This window comes from Microtus ochrogaster, chromosome 6 (assembly GCF_000317375.1).
Source record: "Microtus ochrogaster isolate Prairie Vole_2 chromosome 6, MicOch1.0, whole genome shotgun sequence".
Lineage (NCBI taxonomy): Eukaryota > Metazoa > Chordata > Mammalia > Rodentia > Cricetidae > Microtus > Microtus ochrogaster.
In genome coordinates this window covers 7,093,298-7,115,975 of record NC_022013.1, presented here as the reverse complement: position 1 = coordinate 7,115,975, position 22,678 = coordinate 7,093,298, and the positions used below count along the sequence as shown (strand labels likewise).

Genomic DNA, 22,678 nt, shown 5'->3' with positions numbered 1-22,678 from the left:
TTCCTTTTGTCTTCTTTCTCCCCTCTCTGTCTCCCTTTTTCATTTATATTTAAAAGTTTTTATTGCATTTTATTTTTTGTATTTTATGTATGTGTGAGGAAACATCAGTGTGGATGACAGCATACAAGCAGAAGCCAGACAAAAACTGGTAAGTGCTAGTTTCCTTCCCCTACTATATACGGTCCTGTGGCTCAAATCAGAACGTCAGTCGTGGTGGCAAGCACCTTTACCCACTGATCCATCTTGCTGGTCCCTTCGTTTCTTCCTGACTGTGGACATCTATTCATTCCATCACCATTTGTGGAAAAGACTAAAGTTTATCTTGCTGGACTGTTCTGCCACTCTTTCTATAACTCACCTGCTACATTCAAGAGACCCACTTCTGAGTTCTAGATGCCTTCTTGTTGGCTATGAGTATCCATCTTATTGATAGCTCTAGTCTTGATTGCAATGACTTTTACCACATGCTAACATATCAATGGCCATTGGGTCAGCAAAATGGATCAGTGGGTGAAGGTTTTGTCACCAAACTTGATGATCTGAATCTAATATTTCAGACCTACACAGTAGAATCAGAGAAGCAACTCCCAAGACTGTCATCTGACTGCCACACATGTACCATGATATATACACATGAGCGCACATGTGTGCATGTGTGTGTGTGCGTGTGTGTGTGTGCACACACACACACAGGACTCACGTCAAACATATAATCAAAAAATAAAATTTCATTATCTTTTTTATAAGGCAGGTCAAATTTAAATCCCTCCAGGTAACATTAGTTTATGACCTTATAGTATATTTTAATATTTTTCTATTTTTTGCATATAAAAGACATATTTTTCTCATTGTAACATGTTACTTACAAAATTTGAAACTGAGGAAAGCACTGGAAGAGCAACAGTTAATCAAAAACCCAAAGACTGTGAACAGGGACATAAACCTGTAATGACAATCCCACCATCTTTTTCAGAACACATTACTTTTAGTAAAAGCATAAGCTTTAAAGAGACACAAGATGTACACTCCAAAAGGCTAACACATTGAACATCAAGTCTTCTGAACTGTGAAATATCATGTGTTTGGAGTCTTTTGATGCATTATACGAGGCTTCCTGCCTTAACTCCATAAATTTTTATTGTCTGTCCTAAAGCTCATAAAACTTCCTTGAATAATCTCCTATCATTTATTCTCTACAGAAACTAATGTGCTGAATTGCCTTTTAACACTTACTCTGATTTTTAACTGTGGAAATTATACCTATGTACAAAGTACCTACTTGCCATATGTATGTTCTAATTGTGCTCTGAAGCTGGAGAAGAATAACGAAGCAGAGACAGAGAAAAGAACATTGTGTTTGCTAAAACTTTATTTCTTTTATTGTCCTACTTTGGGTATTTTCTGATATTACGTAGCTAATACTCAAATGCCATCAACGGGGTTGGATATGGCTCTGTGTGCAAAAGCAATGGCGGTGAAAACCTGAGTTTGAATCCTCAGAACCTTGGCAAAACACAGACCCAAATACAAAGTCTGGGATTCCATTGCTTCTATGGAAATGGGGAGAGGGGACAGAAGTACCCACAGAAGCTCACAGACCATAAGCCTGGAATATAGAAGCAAAAAAAAAAATAGCAAAGAGATCCTTTCTTACAGAAGATGGAAGTTGAGGACTAACACAGAGATTGTTCCTTGTAGTAATAGGAGCGGTGGGGCTGCATCCCCGGCACCCAGCTGACCACATGACTAGCTTATGCCTTGAAATAATTACACAGACATTGTATTCTTTTAAGCACTGCTTGGCCCATTCTCGATCAACCCATTTCTAATAAACTGTAGCACCAGTCTTACAGGGGAAGATTCTAGCCTACGTCCATCCTGGGTCAGAGCTTCATCGCGTGTGTCTGCCTGGGAGCGGGGAGCATTGCGTCTCTCTGAGGCATCTGCTCCCGAGAGCAGAGCTGTGGAGTCTGAGCTCACTTCCTCTTCCTCCCAGCATTCTGTTCTGTTTATTCCTCCCACCTATGTTTTAACCTATGAGGGCCAGCCAAGCAGTTTATTTTTTTAACCAATGACCTTCCTCCATCAGTTCCTCACGTTCATATGTGTTCCCTGGCATGTACATACCTACCTTTTTACAAATTATACATAAGTACATACTTACATTCATGTGCTCACAAACAGACACATACACACACAAACACACACACACACACACACACAGACAATTACCACTAGCTGGCAAAATGACTCAGAATGTGAATGCCCACCCTTGCCACAAGTAATAATTTACATATTCTGTACAATATCCATAAAACATAAAAAGAAATCCTGACTTAGCACGATGGCTCAGTGATTAAAGACTTGTCACTAAGACTGTTGACCTCAGTCTCCAGAAAACAGATGATAAAAAGAAAACCATTTGTTTCAAGTTTTCCTGACCATTAAAGGATTCTGTAGACCATGGATGCCTACACACACACACACACACACACACACACACACACACACACACACACACAAGGAAAACTTTAAACATACCACCAAAGCATGTGCTATCAGTTATTTCAAACAGTATTCTCCTTGTGTATACACTGAGCTCAGAACATAGTTATTAGGAAAGTCTCTGACCTACATACATACACTCAAGACACTTCCCTGGATGCTGATGGGCTTATCCTGAAAGCAAGCAAGCCTCTGTCACATTTCCTAAAAGCTAATGCATTTGTCACTGCCACTTGACAGATTGTTCTAGTTATTGGTTAGTCAACTGTGTTGCCTTCAGCCCTCTCTCGCAAAGCAAACTCCACATGTCCAAGCCGTTCTCAATGTAACCATGAATGCTGTCTCAGTGTCCACACAGAAAGATTTCTGTAGAAAGAGCAAGAGATCCTTTACCTGTTTGACGTCATATGCCAGAAGAACATACTTTAAATCCGGGGAAACTGAGTGTCTGGATGCTTTAAAAGTTACCTATAAGAAGAAAAAGAAAGAGAATTTATTATTTTAAGTAGAAAAATAACCGAGAAAGTGGATTGAGTACTGATGTCAAATATGGAAGAAATAGGAATTCTCAACATACTCTTCTGAAACGAACAATATCATTGTTTTGAGAATTTCAGACAATATAATTTGCATGAAAACAACTCCTCACCTAATCACCCATTCCTCCCATCCCTTTCTACTCAACATTTTACTCTCTTTCCCCCCCCCCCCGCCCCGTCTAGTCCACTTCCTATTGCACAGTTTTGGGAGTGAGGCCAACCTGGTATGTAGTTGATCTACCAATGCTTGCAGAAGTAAAGAAAGCTGCCTCTCACTCTCCCTGCAGCCATCACATACCAACAGCTCCTCAGCTGGTAGAGTTTCCTGCCCACCTCCCTCCCTCTATGCTGGGATTTTGTGTGGCCAGGGTTAGTACTGGTCTTGTGCATGCAGCCATAACCACTATGAATATATTTAAATCAAAGTTTGGTAGAAAAGACATGAAAACAGCCATTTTATGTGTAAATACTTAAAAAGCAATCCTTTTATAACTGAGGAAAAATGGGGCTAGAATGATGTTCATTTGGGACAGTGTTTGCCTTGTATGTACGAGGCCCTGGATCATCCCATGATTATATGAGTGGGCACCCAGGGAGAGGTAGGAGAATCAGAAGTTCAAGTTCATCTTCAACTATTTAGCATGTTTGAGGCAAGTCTGAGTTATATGAAACTCTCTCTCTAAACAGAAAATAATGATAAGTTAGATGTGTATCTCATAATTGTGAATCTATAAATCTAGCATTAGGAGTGTTGAAGCAGAAGGACTACTTTGCAAATTCATTGCCAGTCTGGGCTAAAAGTGATATCCACCATGGGCTATATACAATCAATCTCTCTCTCTCTCTCTCTCTCTCTCTCTCTCTCTCTCTCTCTCTCTCTCTCTCCCTCCCCCCTCCCCCCTCTCTCTCTGAATCTTTCTCCCTATCGGTATGTCTGTATGTGTTGTACATTACTGTCTCTATATATTTATTTATGAGATATGTTTGCATTTGACACACACACCAATATGCACAGAGACTATGTTGCTTTCTGTATACACATTTTTGAGAAACATACTTATATTTGACACACACATATGTCTGTATTTCAAATGTATGCATACATACGCACATGCATGCACTGAGGTAAAGGCTTATTGAAATTCTGAAATAGACACAAAGATTTTAGAGTTGCGTGTTTGATTAATAGAAAGAAAAGATACAGTAAAATTCTGTGTGCTGCCATTTTCGGTCTGTTTTTTTTTTTCTATTTAACTCTTTAAGTATTTAAAGATCCATCAAAGACAAACTTTCTTTAGAGGCGGTTTTCTGGGTAAATCAGATATAACACAAATACATAACTAATTGCATTTGATACCAAACAACTACTATAACTACAGTGTACCTGATGGATTCTGAGCTTACAAGTTAACTATTAAACAGATCTGATGACAGAAGTAATTTAAAATGCATGATTAAAGTTAAATACATTGAAGGTGCAGAAATGGTTTTACATGGAATATAGGTGTTTGTTGAACTCATATCAAAGGGAAAGACAGGAAAATTGAGTTGATAGGAACAAAAATAAATAGTCTGAGTACTTTCAGCAAACTAGATTGTTTGCACATTATTTGCAGAGACTTGCCTATGTAAATCATTTTGTACACCTTACTTCAAGGTAACATTCACACAAAGCTATCTAGGGAAAATACAAGAAGACAGGGCTAGGTTTCTCCTATTTCCCTTTCCTTTTTTGTCCTAAAATCCCCTTCTGCTTTCAATGATACCAAGATATGGGGAAGAAAGTAGCTTTCTATTCAATCTGTGGACAGTGATTTAAACCTCCATCATCCTGATCATGATGTCTGATAAGCCATCTAAGTTTACAGGCTGATGCTTGAATGGATGGTGATAATGTCAATTTACCAGGAAGATGATGCACTCCAAACCCAAGCAGAGGTTCCTGTGCTTAGGCCATGCCTAATATTTTCCTCAGATTTCTTCCTTTGCATTTTTGTCCTTTGTGATCAACTAGTAACCTAGGTCTTGCCCTATGTTTGACTCTGTTAGTGCTTGTCAGAGAACCCAGGCCCTGCAGGTTACCAGGCTCTAAGCAGAAAGGAGTGCAAGCAAGATATGATGAACAAGGCAGACTCCTGTAGCCCAGGAGTTCAAGGTAACCTGAGCACCATTAGACAGACTGAGGCACATGGAAAGCAAGCCCCACTTTTTTTACTCCAAGAAGTAGTGGACCCTACATCACATATACCATGTTCCTTTACCTGGGTCTTGGAGAGCAGGCTATGTACTAAGTTCTCACCCTGCAAGTTCCCCTACCCCCTTTCTTTTGGAAATTTTTAAAAGAGGACACCATGTTTGGCTGCGGATGAGGACAGCAAACTACTTTCAGACCATACCTCAGTGCTGACTGTTGCCAGAATTCTCAAATTATTTGATTGAAGGATAATTACTCACTGCTTCCCTGCAGTTCCATGCTTTCCTTTCCTTTCTCTTCCTAACTGAAATCCCATGCTGCTGAAGAATTTGTCCAAATTAGAAGAAATAACAGAAAATTCCCACCTTGCAGTAAAGCTGGATAGAATACAGCTAACTGTAGGGTTTGAAGCCAGAATCTAAGGGTATCGGTTTTCTATCACTGAGCCTCCCAACTTATGGCATTTGGTACATGTTGTCAAAAATGAATGGAATTGTTGGGTATTCATTTGGTATTGTCAAGAACAAAATTACAATTTAAGAGCATAAATCGTTTTATTTCCCATTCTGGATTTTTACATGTCATTATAAAAATATAATAAGGAATCCAATGGTAGGGGCCATTTTACTTTTAAAAAACAAGAAGTCCTTTAAAAGGAAGCAGAAATGAAGGACTATGAAAAATCATCTGTCAGTGCCAAGTCACCTTCCTGAGAAGCAAAACCAAAGAGAGACAGGTCAGTGAAAACTGTGACTGGTTCATACCAGACGGAAAAAAATATCTAATCCCTAGGACAGAAGCGATGACAGTGTTCCCATAACAGGTTTTAAAGAGCAAAGTGGAGGATACTGTCTGTTCAGTCATCTCTTTAAAGAACAGTACCCTTCCTAGAACTGCAGTGCCTGGGGCAGGTAACCTTGTGACCGGATGTCATCACTTCTGTCTTAGGGATTAGAAATCCCCAACATTATAGATGGTGAGGCTGTCTCAAGGCCACAGAAATGTAAAAGGAATTCAGGAAGGCTCGTTTCACAGACCTTGAGTTATCTCACCAGCCAGAGGGTATTTTTGTTCTTCGTTGCTTTCATTCTTTTTGGTAGAAACTTTTTTCCCTGCCTAGTATGAATTATTTAAAGGAATCTCACATGCTTTGTCCCCTCCACCCCTATGTGAGATTCTTCACACAAATTAACTTCCTGTTTTCACAGGTGCGTCTGGGCCTTGGTAACAACATTTTAGTGTCTTTACAGTTCCTACCATTATCCAGTCTGACACTTTGTTAATTATCACTGTACTCCCTCCAGCTAAGGCTGCACACAAACTGGGAAGTGTTCCAAATAGCTTTTCAGGGGCCCAAAGCTGCTGAATCTAGAGCTGAGCACTGGTCATCTGGGATGGAAAGGTCCATAATGTGAACATAAGAAACTCATTCTAGAGCTACAGAGTAGCTCAGTGGCTGAGAATTCTCACTGTAAAAACACAAGGACTTAAGTTCAAATCCCATTGCCCACATAAAAGACTGGTGTTTCCATGTCTGCCCATAATCCTAGTATTGTGGAGATGAGGGGGCTGGTGTTTTTGGGTTTTTTTTTTTTTTTTTTTGGTTTTTAGAGACAGGGTTTCTCTGTGGCTTTGGAGCCTGTCCTGGAACTAGCTCTGTAGACCAGGCTGGCCTAGAACTCACAGAGATCTGCCTGCCTCTGCCTCCCGAGTGCTGGGATTAAAGGCGTGCGCCACCACTGCCTGGCAGGGGCTGGTGTTTTTGGGTTGTGTTAGCTGCAAGGCCAGTGTAAGGCTTAATGAGAGACTGTCTCAATGGAATAAGACAGAATGCTATAGCAGGGCCCTTTAGGTACTCTAGTCTTCTTGCCTGTATCTGTACACATATGTCCATATATACCACATACATATACATGCCATAATCTAGTAATTAATTTATGAAACTCTGGAGGTTTTACACAAATTCATGTTACTATAATGCAATGGTTTTCAAATTTGGGGTCGCATATCTGTTATCCTTCATTTCAGATATTTTATTATGATTCATTAGAGTAGGAAAACTACAGTTATGAAGTAGCAGTGAAATAATTTTATGGATTGGGGTCACCACAACATGAGGAACTGTATTAAAGGGTCACAGCATTATGAAGGCTGAGAGACACTGCTATGAAGTATTTGTGTTATTATCTCTTGCATCTGAGGGAAAAGTTCTATCTAACAGTAGTGAAAGCTGCTTGAAATTGGCCTTCACTGTGGGATATAATATGATTCTAGTGAGTCTCAACTGGATAGAACTTCACATTAGAGCTAGGGCTAGAGAGGTGACTTTTGAGGTAAGAGTGATTGATCCTCTTCCAGAGGACAAGAGTCCTGTTCTTAGCCTCCATCAGCGCCTGTAACTGCAACTCCAGAGAACCCCAAACCCTCTTCTGGTCTTCACAGGCAATCCCTCACCCAACAAATAAATGAAAACAATTTTACGAAAGGAACTCTGAGTTTGGGGAAATTTCATATAGTAACTGTTTTGCTCCCTTCACAGCTTATTTCCTGTTGAGACGAAAGGCTGTAGAAAGGTTGTTGTAGGTATACATGCCTGTAAGGGTTGGATGTAGGAGCGGAAACATGACATCAGAAAATTACTCCTCGGGTCCCTTCCACTTTTTCTTTGTGTCAGGTTTTCTCACTGGCCCAGAACTTAGCCAAGTAGGCCAGGCTAGCTCTCCAGTGAATTCCAGGAATGCCCTGTCTTCATATCCCACTTCACTGATGATTGGATTATAAGCATTCAGCACCTGTTCTGCATTTATGTGGGTACTGGGAATCTAACTCAGGTTCCAATGCTTATTGACTAAGCCATCTAACCAGAACAAATGATTTCTGTATGTGTTTACCATTACTAAACAATAATGCCTATTAGTGACTGTTTTAGCCCAGGGAGTTCTGGGGAGTCTTAAAAGTCATGAGCTCTACATACAAGCAAAATACATTTAATGAACAGCAAAAGGATAGGCTCAAGAAACACAAATACGTACATGGTCCTGTCTTACTCAGTGTAACAAAAGTAATTCACTGTATGAGAAGCAGCAAGGTTCCTGAAGGTTCTACAAGGTAAAGGAAACCCCACTAAGTGGATTTTTCACAACATATTGGGCCGAGTAAGATAAGAATCAGGTGCCGCTGTGGTCCACAGCAGAACTGATAGCTGAAACCCAAAAGCCTGCAGAGACAAGGCACTTGAAGGCTGTGGCTGTCAGGGTGAGAAAGGCTGACTGGACTTGCTCAAAGGAGGAACACTCAACACTAGATCCTCCTTATCTTAGAGGAAATGTGTAAAGTTGTCTTCATTTCTTCCAAGAAAAGTCAGAAATCAATATGCTAACATCAAGTTCTATGGATTTAAAATTGTTATGTAATAGTTTCAATATGGAGGAAGGGTATCCTTCATGGGGTGTGGAGGTTTGCTCCTTTGTGGGATGTTAATGATCCCAAGGATGGGGGAGAGGAAAGCAGCTCTTGATGGAGTTTCCAGAAGCCTAAACTTATCACATACTTGGAGAATGTAGGTGAAGAATATATGATCTACTGCTTTTCACTTCAATGAAATCATTGATTGTGGTATGAGAAACCCTCTAGGAAGCATATAAGTAGCTTTAAAGCCTTCCAGGGAAGAACGGGATGGGAGTCTAGGTGACGGCATCATATGAAAACCACATTATCAACTCCTTGACTAGGGCAGAGAGTATCATGAATGGTAATACCAAGGAGGGAGTAAGATTTGTTTTGTATATAGAATTTTGGTTTTGCAAATGGATTGAAAGTGATTTGATCTGAGGCTTCCCTAGAAATTAGGAAGACAAACCACACAAGCAATATCAAAAAGTTAAGGAGGAAGGGATAGACATAACCAAGTGAGGATGTGAGCAGGAGACACTTGGAAAATATATGAAGAAAAATGATTAGTATTTAAGGGCAGAAATAAGATGGTTGAAGAATCACTCAGAGCTTTTTAAGTCAATGCTGCCATTAGAAAAAAATGCTTATGTATCATTTTTCACACTATATTATTTCTCTATGTATATGTGCAAGTTGTGTGTGTGTTGTGTGTAGAGGTCAGAGGTAAATTTTGGGTATTGTATCCTCAAGTGCTTTGTTGTTTTGGCAGCTCCTATTGAACATGAAATGCACCAATACAGTCCTGTTGGCTAGGCAGCATCTCCATAAATCTATCTTTACCTCCCGCAAGCTGCAATTATAGATGCATGCTACTGTTCCCAGTTTCTTTATATGAGTTCTGATATCTGGACTCAGATTTCAAGTTTACAGGGCAAGTGCTTTTCTATATCTCTGAGACATCTCCCTAGTCCCACATGTGTCAATGTTTGCTATGGTATGCTTGAGTTTCTGAAAGACATCACAACAAATATTTGGGACTAGTATATTGAAAATTGGATGTAACAGGGATATCTGGAATCCTCATCTCTAACGGGTGAGTTTTAGGTGGAAGGTTATGCTCAATTCCAATTTACCCTTTTGTAAAAGGGGGAAGTATTCCTTCCTCAACAAACATGTCTATGGTGTGATCAATAACACTGCAACTATTCTTAACATTGTTTGCTACTATCTTATTTATATCCTCATTTATGGCACTTGAGACATGGCCCCCCTATGTAGCCTGGGCACTCTTCAAAGTCGTTACCTTTCTATCTTTATCTACAGTGTTGTGGGATATTTGATTATACTGCGGACATCAAGATATCATTAATTAAATAAAATCAACCTCATGTCAAGAGGCAGAGTAAAAAACTAGTTGATAGGAAGTAGCTATAAAGTTAGAGGGAATCTGAAAAACAGAGAAATGCAGAGGAGGTAGTAAGCAGGGACTTTGAGTCTGATGGTCTTTTTGTTTTGAGATGGAGGAAGAGAAGCTCTTTTTCTGAGATGCTGGCTAAGGAGAAAGGTCAGATTGTTGTTCCTCCGCTTCTCTGAGCTAGTAAGTTTTCACCCCACATTTTACTCTTAAGTCTTTATAGGTAGAATCACACAATTGAAATTTAGTTTAGGACCACTATTGCATGTTGGGGTTATAGGCACAGGACACCACTAAAACAGTTTTATATCCTCAGAATGTGTTTTTTTGCTCATCCATGTTCATCTCCACTCACTATAATAACTTTGCCTCTCTCTTTTCCTTTCTCAGACTGTATTTCTCTAAACTCATGTTTTAATTCTTCTCATTTAAGAGTACAATTGCATACTGCTCTTGCAGAGGACAAGAGTTTGATTACCAGTTCCTATTTGGGTGGTTTACACTCTAGCTGCAGAGGATCTGGGGTCCTCTTTAGGTCTCTGTAGGCACCTTTATACACATACACGCACAGACTCAGACACACACATACACAGACACATAGGATTTTTAAAAGCCAAAAAAATAAACTATTAAGCTTCTATTATTCATAGCATAAGTGATAAGTCTGACCAGATAGAATAGAATTCTCCTTGCAGCTCATCAAAGGATTTATCACTGTTTCCATCATCACACTTGTAGATTGTTTGAAATTGCAATTTACATCTTTTATTGTCACAGTAACGTCCCTACTAAGAGGCTTTGATGCAATGATTCACTTTTGTCACAGACATTATATGCAGAATTAGAAGAAGCATAATGATAGTGTTCCAACATGCCAGATACTGAAGATCATAGCGAGAAATCACTGAAGACAAACTGAAATGTCAGGAGTTCCAGGAAATGGAACATACACGTTTGTATGACTCTAGGCTGAAAAGAACTAAACAGAAAGAATTAGGAAGAAGATCAAAATTAACAAGAACTAATAAGAAACATGTGGTAGCCTTAAAAAGTAGAAGACTACATTAGAGAACTGTTCAAATGGGTTAGTGTTACTCAAAATTTTTGTAATAAACTGTCAATAAAAGTATATGAAAGTATCTCTTCTTGTATAATACAAAACTAAGTAGAATCACTCAGTCAAGGAACTTTCACAGAGTACCTCTTTATACTGGAAAATGCAAAGCAGTAACTTTTTTGGTAAAATATATATTCTTATTATTTTTGCAACCCATTGAATCCAAAGTGCTACTCATATGCACATGGCTGTAAAACCGTCCATTGGAGTATGGCTGACCTGTCATTGTCCACGTCCCTGAAGAAAACAGATTCTTCCTTTCTAGAAGTCATCACCTGTCATAAACTTCTTAGATACAGCACACATATGCCAAACACACACACACACACACACACACACACACACACACACACACACACACACAGTAAATAATGTGAAATCTTTTAAAAAGTAAAAACACTTAATAGAAGTTGGAAAAGCAGTCAAAGTACCAGTCTGGTATGATGTCAAATGAGGGCTCTTATTACTGTTCTTCACATTTTGGCTTGCATAAAAACAACAGGCAAAAAGTAGAATGAAAAGTTTTCCTTCTGTAGCTCTGGACAAGGCATGTTTTGTTGCCCACAGTTATAGCTCTGTTTATATGGAGGGGTTTGAAACTCAGATTTTGAGTTGCTTGTTCTCTACTTCTCCCTTTTCTTAACTGCTCAGTTACTAAAGAAAGAGCTTCCATTATATTCCTCTGTGATACAACAACACTATGTTTTACAAACATTGATCTCTTTCTGTCGTTTATTTTTTCTTGGCACCTAATATTTTACGGATACTGTAATCTTTTCTAAAACAATGCAATGCAGACATTTCCATGATATAACTAGGTAATTTTGTATATGTATGCCCTTATGCATGTGTGGGGCAGGTGGGCACATTGTGTAAATATGCAAGTGAAGGCAACAAGTCAAGCATTGATAATGCTCCTCAGGAACTTCCCACCTTTCCGTTCTATATAGGATGTGCTGTTGGCCAGGAATACACAAGTAAGCTAGACATGGTACACATAGGGCTGTGGGCATGCCCTTACCTGAGACTCTCTGACGCTGATATTATAGGCACACACTATCATGACTAGGTTTTTGGTTTTTTTTTTAATTAATTTTAAAATAATAAAAAAAAAATCACTTCGCTTCGTGGCTAGGTGTTCTGGTTTTCAGAACAGTAAATCTATACCTAGTAACCCATGGGGATATTTCACATGGATACCCACTGCTCAATAAATGTGAACAGACATCATAATGTTCTATTGATTTAGATCACAGATCATACTATTCAATTTTTATTTTTAACAGAAGGCAGAACTTAATGGTCACGAAGCTCTATCAATAGTTTAAGTAGAGCAGGCAGGGTGACTTTGAAGGGAAATGTCCCAGCATTTCCCTCCCAGAAAGTGTTGACAAACTACAAAGGCTCTGGTTGAAGAGAGACAGGAACATTGTGACTTGCATATTCATGCCAATTATTTTTTGAAATTCTGTTTGTGCGGCTCTAATGACTTTTCAAATTATCTTAATGCTTAATATATTTCAAATATATTTTTCTTCTCCAAAATGATTCTGTTACATTCAAGCACAAGTACACTGAATAATAGAGTTTGCAAAAGGAGTACGGAGCTGGGATTATGACTCAGTGGAAGTGCTTGCTGCACGGGAACAAGAAACTGAGTTCAGATCACTCACACCCATGGAAAAGCCAGGGTTTTTTTGCTTGTTTGTTTGTTTTTTTGGTTGATTTTTTTTTCTACACTTGTGAGGAGAAAGCAGAGGGATCAAAGGTTCAACAGCCAGCCAGTCTAGCTGAGTGGCTAGCTCCAGGCTCTAGAGCTGCTGTCTCACAACCACAAAGGAGGGCAAGGAACTGGGAAAGACACTGATGTTAAACTTTGCCTCCACATCTACATGCAATAGGAAGTGCGCCTGCATACGTGAATGCATATAGCACAGACACGGAATTGTGTGTGTGTGTGTGTGTGTGTGTGTGTGTGTGTGTGTGTGTGTGTGTGTGTGATAGTAAAAGCTTTTTGAATACTAAAATAGCATAAATTCTGGATCTGTTTTCTTGCTATAATGCTTTATAATGTTTCTGAAATGATGCTTATTAAGTAAGATGTTTAGACCATTCTTGTCTAATAGCAAATTACCACAATTTTTGCTTCCTGTAGAAATTTATTTATTAAAAATTTCTGTTAATTGAATTTATTATTTGACAATTTTTTATGTTTATTCAAAATATCTATTGAGTACTTGAGTACTTATTACTTGTCAGGAATGCTATTTTAATTTAATTAAGTTAAATTAGCATTTTTTCATTTATTTTACATACAGACCACAGTTTCTCCTCCCTCCCAGACACTCATCTACCCACTCCCTATCCACTCCCCCTTCAGCTCCATTCGGAAAGGGGCAGACCTCCCATGGACTTGAACAAAGCATAGCCCATCAAGTTGAGGTCAGGGACCAAGCATTTCCCCATACACCAAGGTTGGACGAGATAATCCAGCATGTGGAATAGGTTCCCAAAAGCCAGCTTAGCACCAGGGGCAGGTTCTGATCTCAGTGACAGGAGCCTTACAAACAGTCCAAGCTGCACAATGGTCTCACACAGAGGCCCTAGAATGGTCCCTTGCAGGCTGCCTAACTGTTGGTCCATAGTCAACATGCTCCCGTGAGCTCAGGTTAGCTGTCTCTGTGGGTCTCACTGTCAAGACCTTGATTGCTCTAGCTTGTACAATTACTCATCCCTTTCTTCAGGATTCCCAGGAGCTCGACCCAGTACTTAGTTGTGGATCTCTGAATCTGCTTCCCTCAGTTACTGGATGAAGAAAATCTCTCTCATGGCAATTGGGTATTCACCAATTTGATTACAGTAGATGGTCAGTTTAGGTTAATAGTCTTAGCTAGGGACATCCTTGTGGACTCCTATGAGTTTCCCTGGCACCATGTCTCTCCCTAACCACTAAATGCTCCCCATCAAGATGTCTCTTTTATTACTCTCAGTCCCTCTCCCATGCCAGCCTGCCCAATCTGCTCCCTCAAGTTCCCATTCTCCCATCTCCCAGTCCACGTTCAATTAACCCAGGAGATCTCTTCTGTTCCCCTTCCCAGGGAAATACATGCAGCTTTTAATCTAGCTTCTATGGGGCTTTGGATTGTAGGTTGGTTATTCTGTACTTTACTCCTAATATCCACTTATGAGTGAATACATACTGTGCTTGTCTTTTGTGTCTGGGTAATCTCACTCAGAATATTTATTACTTGTGTGTGTGTGTGTGTGTGTGTGTGTGTGTGAGAGAGAGAGAGAGAGAGAGAGAGAGAGAGAGAGAGAGAGAGAGAGATACTGATAACTAGTACTTCAACTTGTTCCTACTAAGTTTACAAAAGGTGCAGAACTGAAAGTCATTTTCTGCATTTTTCATATTGTGAGAAAGTGTGGATAACTTTACCATCTTATTAAATAAACAAATGGTAAGACTAAATTCTCTGTCCTCCTGTTTTTAGATATCCAGGTTCAAATGTAGCCCAAAGTTTCAATAAGCTTCTTAGCCTCTATGGTTTTAAATGTTATTATTGATAAGTTTATTTCATTAGGAAAGCTGAGGAAACATTGAAGGATTGCACGGCCAAGCACTTATTAGAGATGTCCTTCAGTCAGTCAGACAGGGTCTTAGGGATTTCTATTGCTGTGGAGAAACACCATGACCACAGAGAATCTTTTAAAGAAAACATTTAATTGGAGTGGCTCACTTACAATGTTAGAAGTTCACTCCACTATCATTATGTTGGGAAGCATAGTAGCCTACAGGCAGACATAGGGCTCGGTACATCTTGGCTTGCAAGCAACAGGAAGTCAACTGAGATATAGGGCGTTATCCTGAGCATGGGAAACCTGAAAACCTATTTTCAAAGCAACATACTTCCTTTAACAGGCCATACCAACTCCAGTAAACTCATACCACCTAATAGTGACACTTCCTGTGAGATATGGGGGTCAATTATGTTTAAACTACCACAGACAGGTAGCTGAATTAATTTACTATAAACTTTTACCCATAATCCCTTTCATCACTCTTCTTTCCATTTCCTTCACTCACTTCTTTTACAGCAATGAATGTGCATCTCTCTCTCTCTCTCTCTCTCTCTCTCTCTCTCTCTCTCTCTCTCTCTCTCTTTCTGTGTGTGTGTGTGTGTGTGCGCGCGCATGCCAAAGTGTACCGTGCCCACAAAAAGCAGAAGAGGGGATGAGATCTCTGGGAGTTACAGATGATTGTGACCTGCTCAGTCTAAGGTCTAGAAATCAAACTCAAGGCCTCTGCAAGAGCAATAAGGACTCTTAACTACTAAACTACCATCCATCCAAGCTCACAGAGACTTTTAAGTTGCTAGCGAATGAGGGACTTTAATGAGTTTCAGAATAAATGAAAACATTTATGAACAGTATAGAACATAACATCCAAAATGGAGGACTGACTCCTGAGGACTTAGAAATTGTGCATAAATTGCATAAATTGTGATTCAGTCTCATAATTAAACAAATTTAATTCACTGCCATAGAAAAATCATATTCCATCAGTCAAACAGATGATCATGGGAATATTTGTTGCTTGAGGCATTGGTAATAGGAAATAGGATATACTATTCTTAGGTGCCGTCAATGTATTTTGATATTACACGCTAAATTTCTAGTTCTCTTTTGCTTTTATTTACCCATAACTCTGTTATGAATTGATTCTATAAATACATTTCAAATAAGGTATCCAAAGTCTTTTGTGTGTGGAAAAGATGTGTAATAAGTAAATAAAAATGGTAATACATTAGGCAAGAAAATTCTAACCAGTCTTTGAATGCTATTAGAAGGAAAAAGTATTTTAAAAAGTATACATGTAACTTATATTATTAATTTCAGATGAATAGAAGGAAATGAAAGGATAGTTCGTTTAGGAGAGTATTTGCCTATTATGCAAGAAGCCCTGGTTTACATCCCCAGCATGTCATAATTTGACTGTGGTGGTACACACTTGTAATCCCAGCATTCAGAAGGTGGAAGCAAGATCAAGAGTTCAAGGTCATCCTTGGCTACACAGTGAGTTTAAGGCAAGCCTGGAATACGTGAGACCCTGAGAGAGGGAGTATATGGAGGAAGTGAGAAGTATGTTCCGAGTAATGGAAATCGGTAATGCTGCCACATACAGAGACACAGCACAATGTTCATATCCACATATGAATATGGACATTTTGGGAGATTGTACATATTGAAATCTATGAAGCCATAAACAAAAAGATTTCTGTGGAGCTATTGTGGACAGATACAGATATTCACAAAAATAACTTCAAAAAGTAGTACTGATGAACTACAAAAAAAATATTTTTGTTTTATATGCTTCTTGATCCATTGTTTGGAACAGAACTTCGTATGAAGACTGACATGCTTTGGGAATCAACATTAGACCTATAAAATAAGAATTTGGGGCCCCTAAACAGGAAACTTCTACCAATTCTTCAATTGGAATTGTTAGAGACAGATTCTCATGAATCCCAGGCTAGCCTCACACTTCTATATATCTGACAATGACCTTGAACTTCAGATCCTGTAGCCTCTACATCCCAGTAATTGGGATGGCAGTCAGGTGGCCCATATCTCGTTTATTGGAACTGCACATGAAGCTAGAGCTTTTTGCATGCTAAGCAAGCACTCTGCCAACTGAGGAAAATGCCAGCCACCATCTTCATGGCTAACATTTTAAGCAATATATATTAATTATGGGTAAATTTGTGCATGATCCAACACGGAAAAGAAAGAAATACAATTGAAAAATAGACTCTGACTTACTTGTGTCTTAAACAAATAGGTTCTTTGATGTCTGAAAACATGGGCTTGCAGTGAATATGTTGTCTTTGTGATGACTTAGGAAATATCATAAAGGGTTTATGCAAATGAATGCTCTCTGGACATGTACAAGAGAACATTTTCTTTATACGTAACAGAGTAAGATTCCAAGTTTTGTCCTTTACAATTGACACCATTCTGACATCTTGTTTATAATCAAGCCACATCCTTCCTCATTCTCACTTATAATTATGCCTCTTTAGGAAGAATGTTTTTCATAATTTATTAAAATATAATTTAATAATTTATTTAACTTGGTTATTTTTCTTCCTTGATTTTTCATTCAAGTCATTGGTACATACCACAGGCACATTTTACCCTATATATTTTTGTTTTCTTTTTATTTTTCTTAACAAAATTTTATTCTCAGTAACAAAATAGATTTAGGCTGTGGCTGTAACAGTGCTGGAACATTTGCCTAGCTTACCAGAGGCCATAGGTTCAATGCTTTGTACTGCCAAGATAAACAGATTTACGACACATGTGTTCTAAAGGGCATATTGAAGCAGTAATACAAATTTTAGAAAGTCATATGCGGATACTACAGGAGTTTTTAAAAGACTATAAAAGGTTCATAAAGTCACAGTGTGGAACTGATGCTAGGTAAAATTTTTCTCTGTCTCTCCTAACTCATGTCATTGTTTTTTGATTTTTTGCAAAAGAGGTTAGGGAACTTGCAATGAGTCGGTTAACTCAGAAGAGTCAATTCTAATTTCCTCTCTGTTGCTGTGATAAAACATTCTGATCAAAAACAACTTAGAGGAGGAAAGGTTTATTTGATCCTATACTTCTAGGTCACAATCCATCATTGAGCATAGTCAGTGCAGGAATTTAAAGCAGGAACTCAAAGGCAGCTATGTTTGTTATTACATACAAGACTGCATCTGACAGAACTCATTCTTAACCAAGAAAATAAAGTAGAAACTGTGGAAGAAGAATGATGTGGCTGCCCTATGTGTAATTTATTTCTTTTTTATCTTTTTTATTGTTTTTACTGAGCTATATTCTTTTATCTGCTCCCCTCCCTTTTCCCCCTCCCCAATCACCACACTCCCTATTTACTCAGGAGAGCTTGTCTTTTTCTAATTCCCATGTAGATTAGATCCAAGTATGTCTTTCCTATGTCTCTCTTAGGGTCCTCTTTTTTTGTTTAGCATCTCTAGGGTTGCGAATTGTAGATTGGTTTTTCTTTGCATTATGTCTAAAAGCCACTTATGAGTGAGTACATATTATATTTATTTTTCTTGGTCTGGGTTACCTCACTCAATATGATGATCTTGAGTTCCATCTATTTAGCTGCAAATTTCAAGATGTCATCTTTTTTTTCCCACTGTGTAGTACTCCATTGTGTAAATGTACCACATCTTCTTTATCCATTCTTCATTTCAAGGGCATTTATGTTTCCCCATGTTATGACTATTAAAATTAATGAGCATAGTTAAGCACATGTCCTTGTGGTATTATTGAGCATCCTTTGGGTATATACCCAAAAGTGGTATTGCTGAGTCTTGAGGCAAGGTTACATTTACCCTGATATCCAAACCACACAAAGATAGAGAATCATGTACCAATCTCATTCATGAACATTGATGCAAAAATATAAATTTAAGAACACATAAGAAAAATCATCCACTGTGACCAAGTAGGCTTCATCTCAGAGATGCAAGGATGGTTAAACATATGAAAATTTGTCAATGAAATCTACCATATAAACGAAGTAAGAAAAACCATAATAATCCCATTAGATGTCAAAAAAAGCCTTCCACAAAATAAAACACACCCTTGTGACAAAAGTCTTAGAGGCATCATTGATACAAGGAATAAACCTAAACATAATACAGCAAGCCAACAGCTAACATCAAACTAAATGGAGAGAAACTCAAAGTGATTCTACTGAAATCAGGAACAAGACAAGGTTGTCCACTCTCTCAATATCTATTTAATATAGTACTTAAGGTTCTAGCTAGAACAGTAAGGCAACAAAAGGAGATCAAGTAGATACAAATCAGAAAAAAAAGTCAAACTCTCACTATTTGCTGATTATATGATAGTTTACATAAGTGATCCCAAAAATTCTACTTACGAAGTTCTACATTTCATGAACACTTTTTAGTGTTGTAGCAGCATACAAGATTAACTCAAAAAAAAAATCAGTAGCCCTCCTTTATACAGGTAATTGTTGGGAGCCAATTTCCTCCTAAAATCATTGCAGGAACCATCACTCTGGGGAGTCTGCAGAGAACCCCACACCCATAATTGTGTTAGGAATAGTTCTATTGACAGAGCCTACCCCACACCCAAATTGGCTGATGGAGAGCTTCTGGAGAGCTATCTGTTAGCGGAACCCACCCCACATTCCAAACTATCTAGGGAACTAGGTGTGGCAACTCGTGACTTCTTGGCCTACAGTGACCTGACCGAAGGTAACCTCCTGGCTACGTGACCAACGTGAACCACGTGGCAAGAGCTCAGGCCCCTGTGCCCATCCCCCAACTCCTTACCATATATAAAACTGTCCCCATCTCTAATAAACGGAGGCTCTGACAAATGTAGCATGGCCTTCTTCTTCTCTCCTAGCCCATTTATCTTCCAGATAGTGCCTCTCCGGGACCCTGGAATAACTAAACTGCCAGACGGTTACTAACCCTAGATGATGTAACCCGTCAAGGCAATCAACAGGTAATACATGGGATGAGAAAGATATCAGAGAAGCACCATCATTCAAACAGTCACAAATACCAAAATATATCTTGGAGTAACAAACCAAACAAGTGCAAGACGTGTATGACAGGAACTTTAAATCTTTGAAGATTTAAAAAAAATTAAAGAAGACACCAGATAATGGAGAGATCTCCCATGCTTTTGGGTAGGTAGGATTAACATAGTAAAATAGCAATCTTACCAAAAGTGATTTAGTTCTTATGCAGCCCAGGATCACTTGCCTAGGAATGGTACTATTCACAATGGGTTCAGCCCTCCTGCACCAGTTAATAACCAAGACAAGTCCCTTCAGACATGTCCACTGTTCAATCTGAATTACAAAATTCTCCAATCAAGATTTTCCCATCAGATAGTTTTAGGCTAGGTAAAGTTGACAAAACTAACTAGGACAGAGTCAATGATGAAGATGATGATGATGATGATGATGGTTGCAATAGTTTGTAAGAAAATGGCCCGCAAAAGGAGTAGAAATATTAGGAGATATGACCTTGTTGGAATAGGACTGGTCTTGTTGGAGGAAGTGTGTCACTGTGGAGGTGGACCTTGAGGTCTCATATATGCTCAAGCTCATGCCCATTGAGACAGTCTACATCCTGTTGTCTACATATCAATATGAAGCAGTTCCTTCTCCATCACCATATCTGCCTACATCCTGCCATGCTCCCCACCATGATGATGATGGACTAAACATCCGAACCGCCACCTCAATTAAATGTATTCCTTTCTAAGGTCATGGTGTCTCTAAACTGAAGTAGAAACATTAACTGAGACAATGATGATGACACACAGCACTCAAGATGGCAATATCTAAGACATTTTATTTCAGAATGGACATGTGGTAGTTATTATTCAGAAAACATCACAAATATCACAAAGGGTTATTATATTAATTTCCAGAGCTAAAAATAAAGTTTCTGTTTTATTAAACAATATTATAGAGTATAAAATGAACAAAAATATAGAGACAGAGGAGATAAAGAAAAAGGAACAAAATGAAATTTCAAAAACTTGTGACAAATATTTCCCTTTTAATGAATGTTCATTGTCCGACTCAAGAGGGTCAACAAATTTAAAACTGATCAAAACAAAAAAGAAATCCTAAAATAGACTTGTGAAATTCAAATGGAAAAAAACTCAAACAGAAAGGTAGGAAGAAAAAAATGATACCACATATATAGATGAGTAATCCAGTAAGAAGCCATTTAGGCTCTAAGGGAATTGTTATATATTTCTTAATCATTAAATGAAATATACTACTTACAAAGAATACAAGGCATCAGGGTACACATGGCCATTAGACCCACACAAGAAAGGACTCTGGCATGAAACGTGAGGGTACACAAGACAGCAGCTTTCACCACAGGAAGATGCAAAATAAATTACCAGAAGTGACTATATGAGCTTATGAAAGGCAGAAAACATTTCTGTCAACTTTTTTTCTGTTGATTATAGACCATAGCCACATAATCACTAATTATAAAACAGTATCAGTTGTGTATGATATTGTATCCATATATGACAGAGATGGAAGCAACTATACAGAGGAGAGAGATGTGATGGAAGGATTAAGGACTATTTTCTGTATACTATCGAAGTAGGTATTTAATTGGATTTAAATTAGTCTAATTTATTACTTGTAGGACACTTGTAGGTTCAAATAGGAAAGTTGTTAATATTGACTATTTCAGTTTGATCTGTAGAATCCGCATGATGGAAGCAAAGGACGAACTCTAACTCATGTTAGAATATGCAGGTGTTGGGAAGGTGGCAAGTGGATATCATCATCTTTCAATGTACACATATATAAAATTGTCAATAATAAAAATATATAACTTAAAAGAGAAAAAGAAAATACACTGAAAAGGATAAAAATAAGAAAAATAATTAAAAAAAAACAAAAGTACTAAAGTTGACGGGGCATAGTTAGAGAAAGATGGGGTGGGGAAAATACCTGAGTGCAAATTTATGTATACATATAGATATTTAAGACCATAAGAGAGTCCAGAGATAAAAATTCCTACATTTCTAGATAATTCATATACAACGGAGATGTAAAACCTCTTCAATGGCAAATAATAATTTTTTCAAATAATCCTGTGTGTCTCACATGGACAATAATGACTTTATTTTCCATTCCTCATATACAAGAGTGGATTAAAAATGAATCAAAGAATTTAAGACTAAAATTATAATAATCATAAACAAAAATACAGAACTTACTTTAATTAAAATAAAACAAGTAAAAGAAAGAATAAGTACATTTGAAGTCATAATTGGTTAATTTCAGAGAGAATTTCATGTATCTCAGGCTTGCCTTAAACTCAATACATAGCTAAAAATGCCCTTTACTTCTAACTCCCATCCTCTTCCAAAGTACCAGGAATACACCTCATCTGCCTTATGTGACACTAGGTCTTAAATCCAGGGCCTCATTCATACTAGGCAAGCAGTCTACCAACTGATCTATATCCTCATTTCCCCAAACCAAGATCTTTCTATAGCCAAAGATAGCAATCATAAAGTAAAACAAAAAGCAATATTCTTAGAAAAAAACACAGAAAAAGGAACTGGGGAGATGATCTTAGTGGTTAAGAGCACTGGCTGCTCTCACAGGTGGACCATGGTGGCATTCCAAGCAGTAACAACTCTGTAACTCCTGTTGCAGATGATCTGCTGTCGTTCTGTTCTGACCCACTGGCACTATTATGAGGTGTGGCCTTGTTAGAGTAGGGGTGGTCTTGATGGAGAAAGCGGTCACTATGATCATGGGCTTTGAGATCTCAATATGCTCAAGTCACACCCAGTGAGAGAGACTACTTCCTGTAGCCTGTGAGTCAAAATGTGGAACTCTCAGCTACCTCTCCAGTACCATGTCTGCCTGCACGCCACCATGCTCCCCACCATGAGGATAATGGATG

The 22,678-nt window shown here is 38.4% G+C and overlaps 1 protein-coding gene across 3 annotated transcripts in view; it reads right to left on the bottom strand.

Moving 5' to 3' along the window:
- Dpp10 (dipeptidyl peptidase like 10) overlaps positions 1-22,678 on the bottom strand; it is a 1,582,239-nt gene that overhangs the window by 355,573 nt on the left and 1,203,988 nt on the right. For all 3 annotated transcript variants that reach the window (XM_005348249.3, XM_005348248.3, XM_026779943.1), the window contains exon 5: positions 2,899-2,973. In XM_005348249.3, the coding sequence (XP_005348306.1) occupies positions 2,899-2,973 (75 nt within the window). The remainder of the gene's footprint in view (positions 1-2,898; positions 2,974-22,678) is intronic.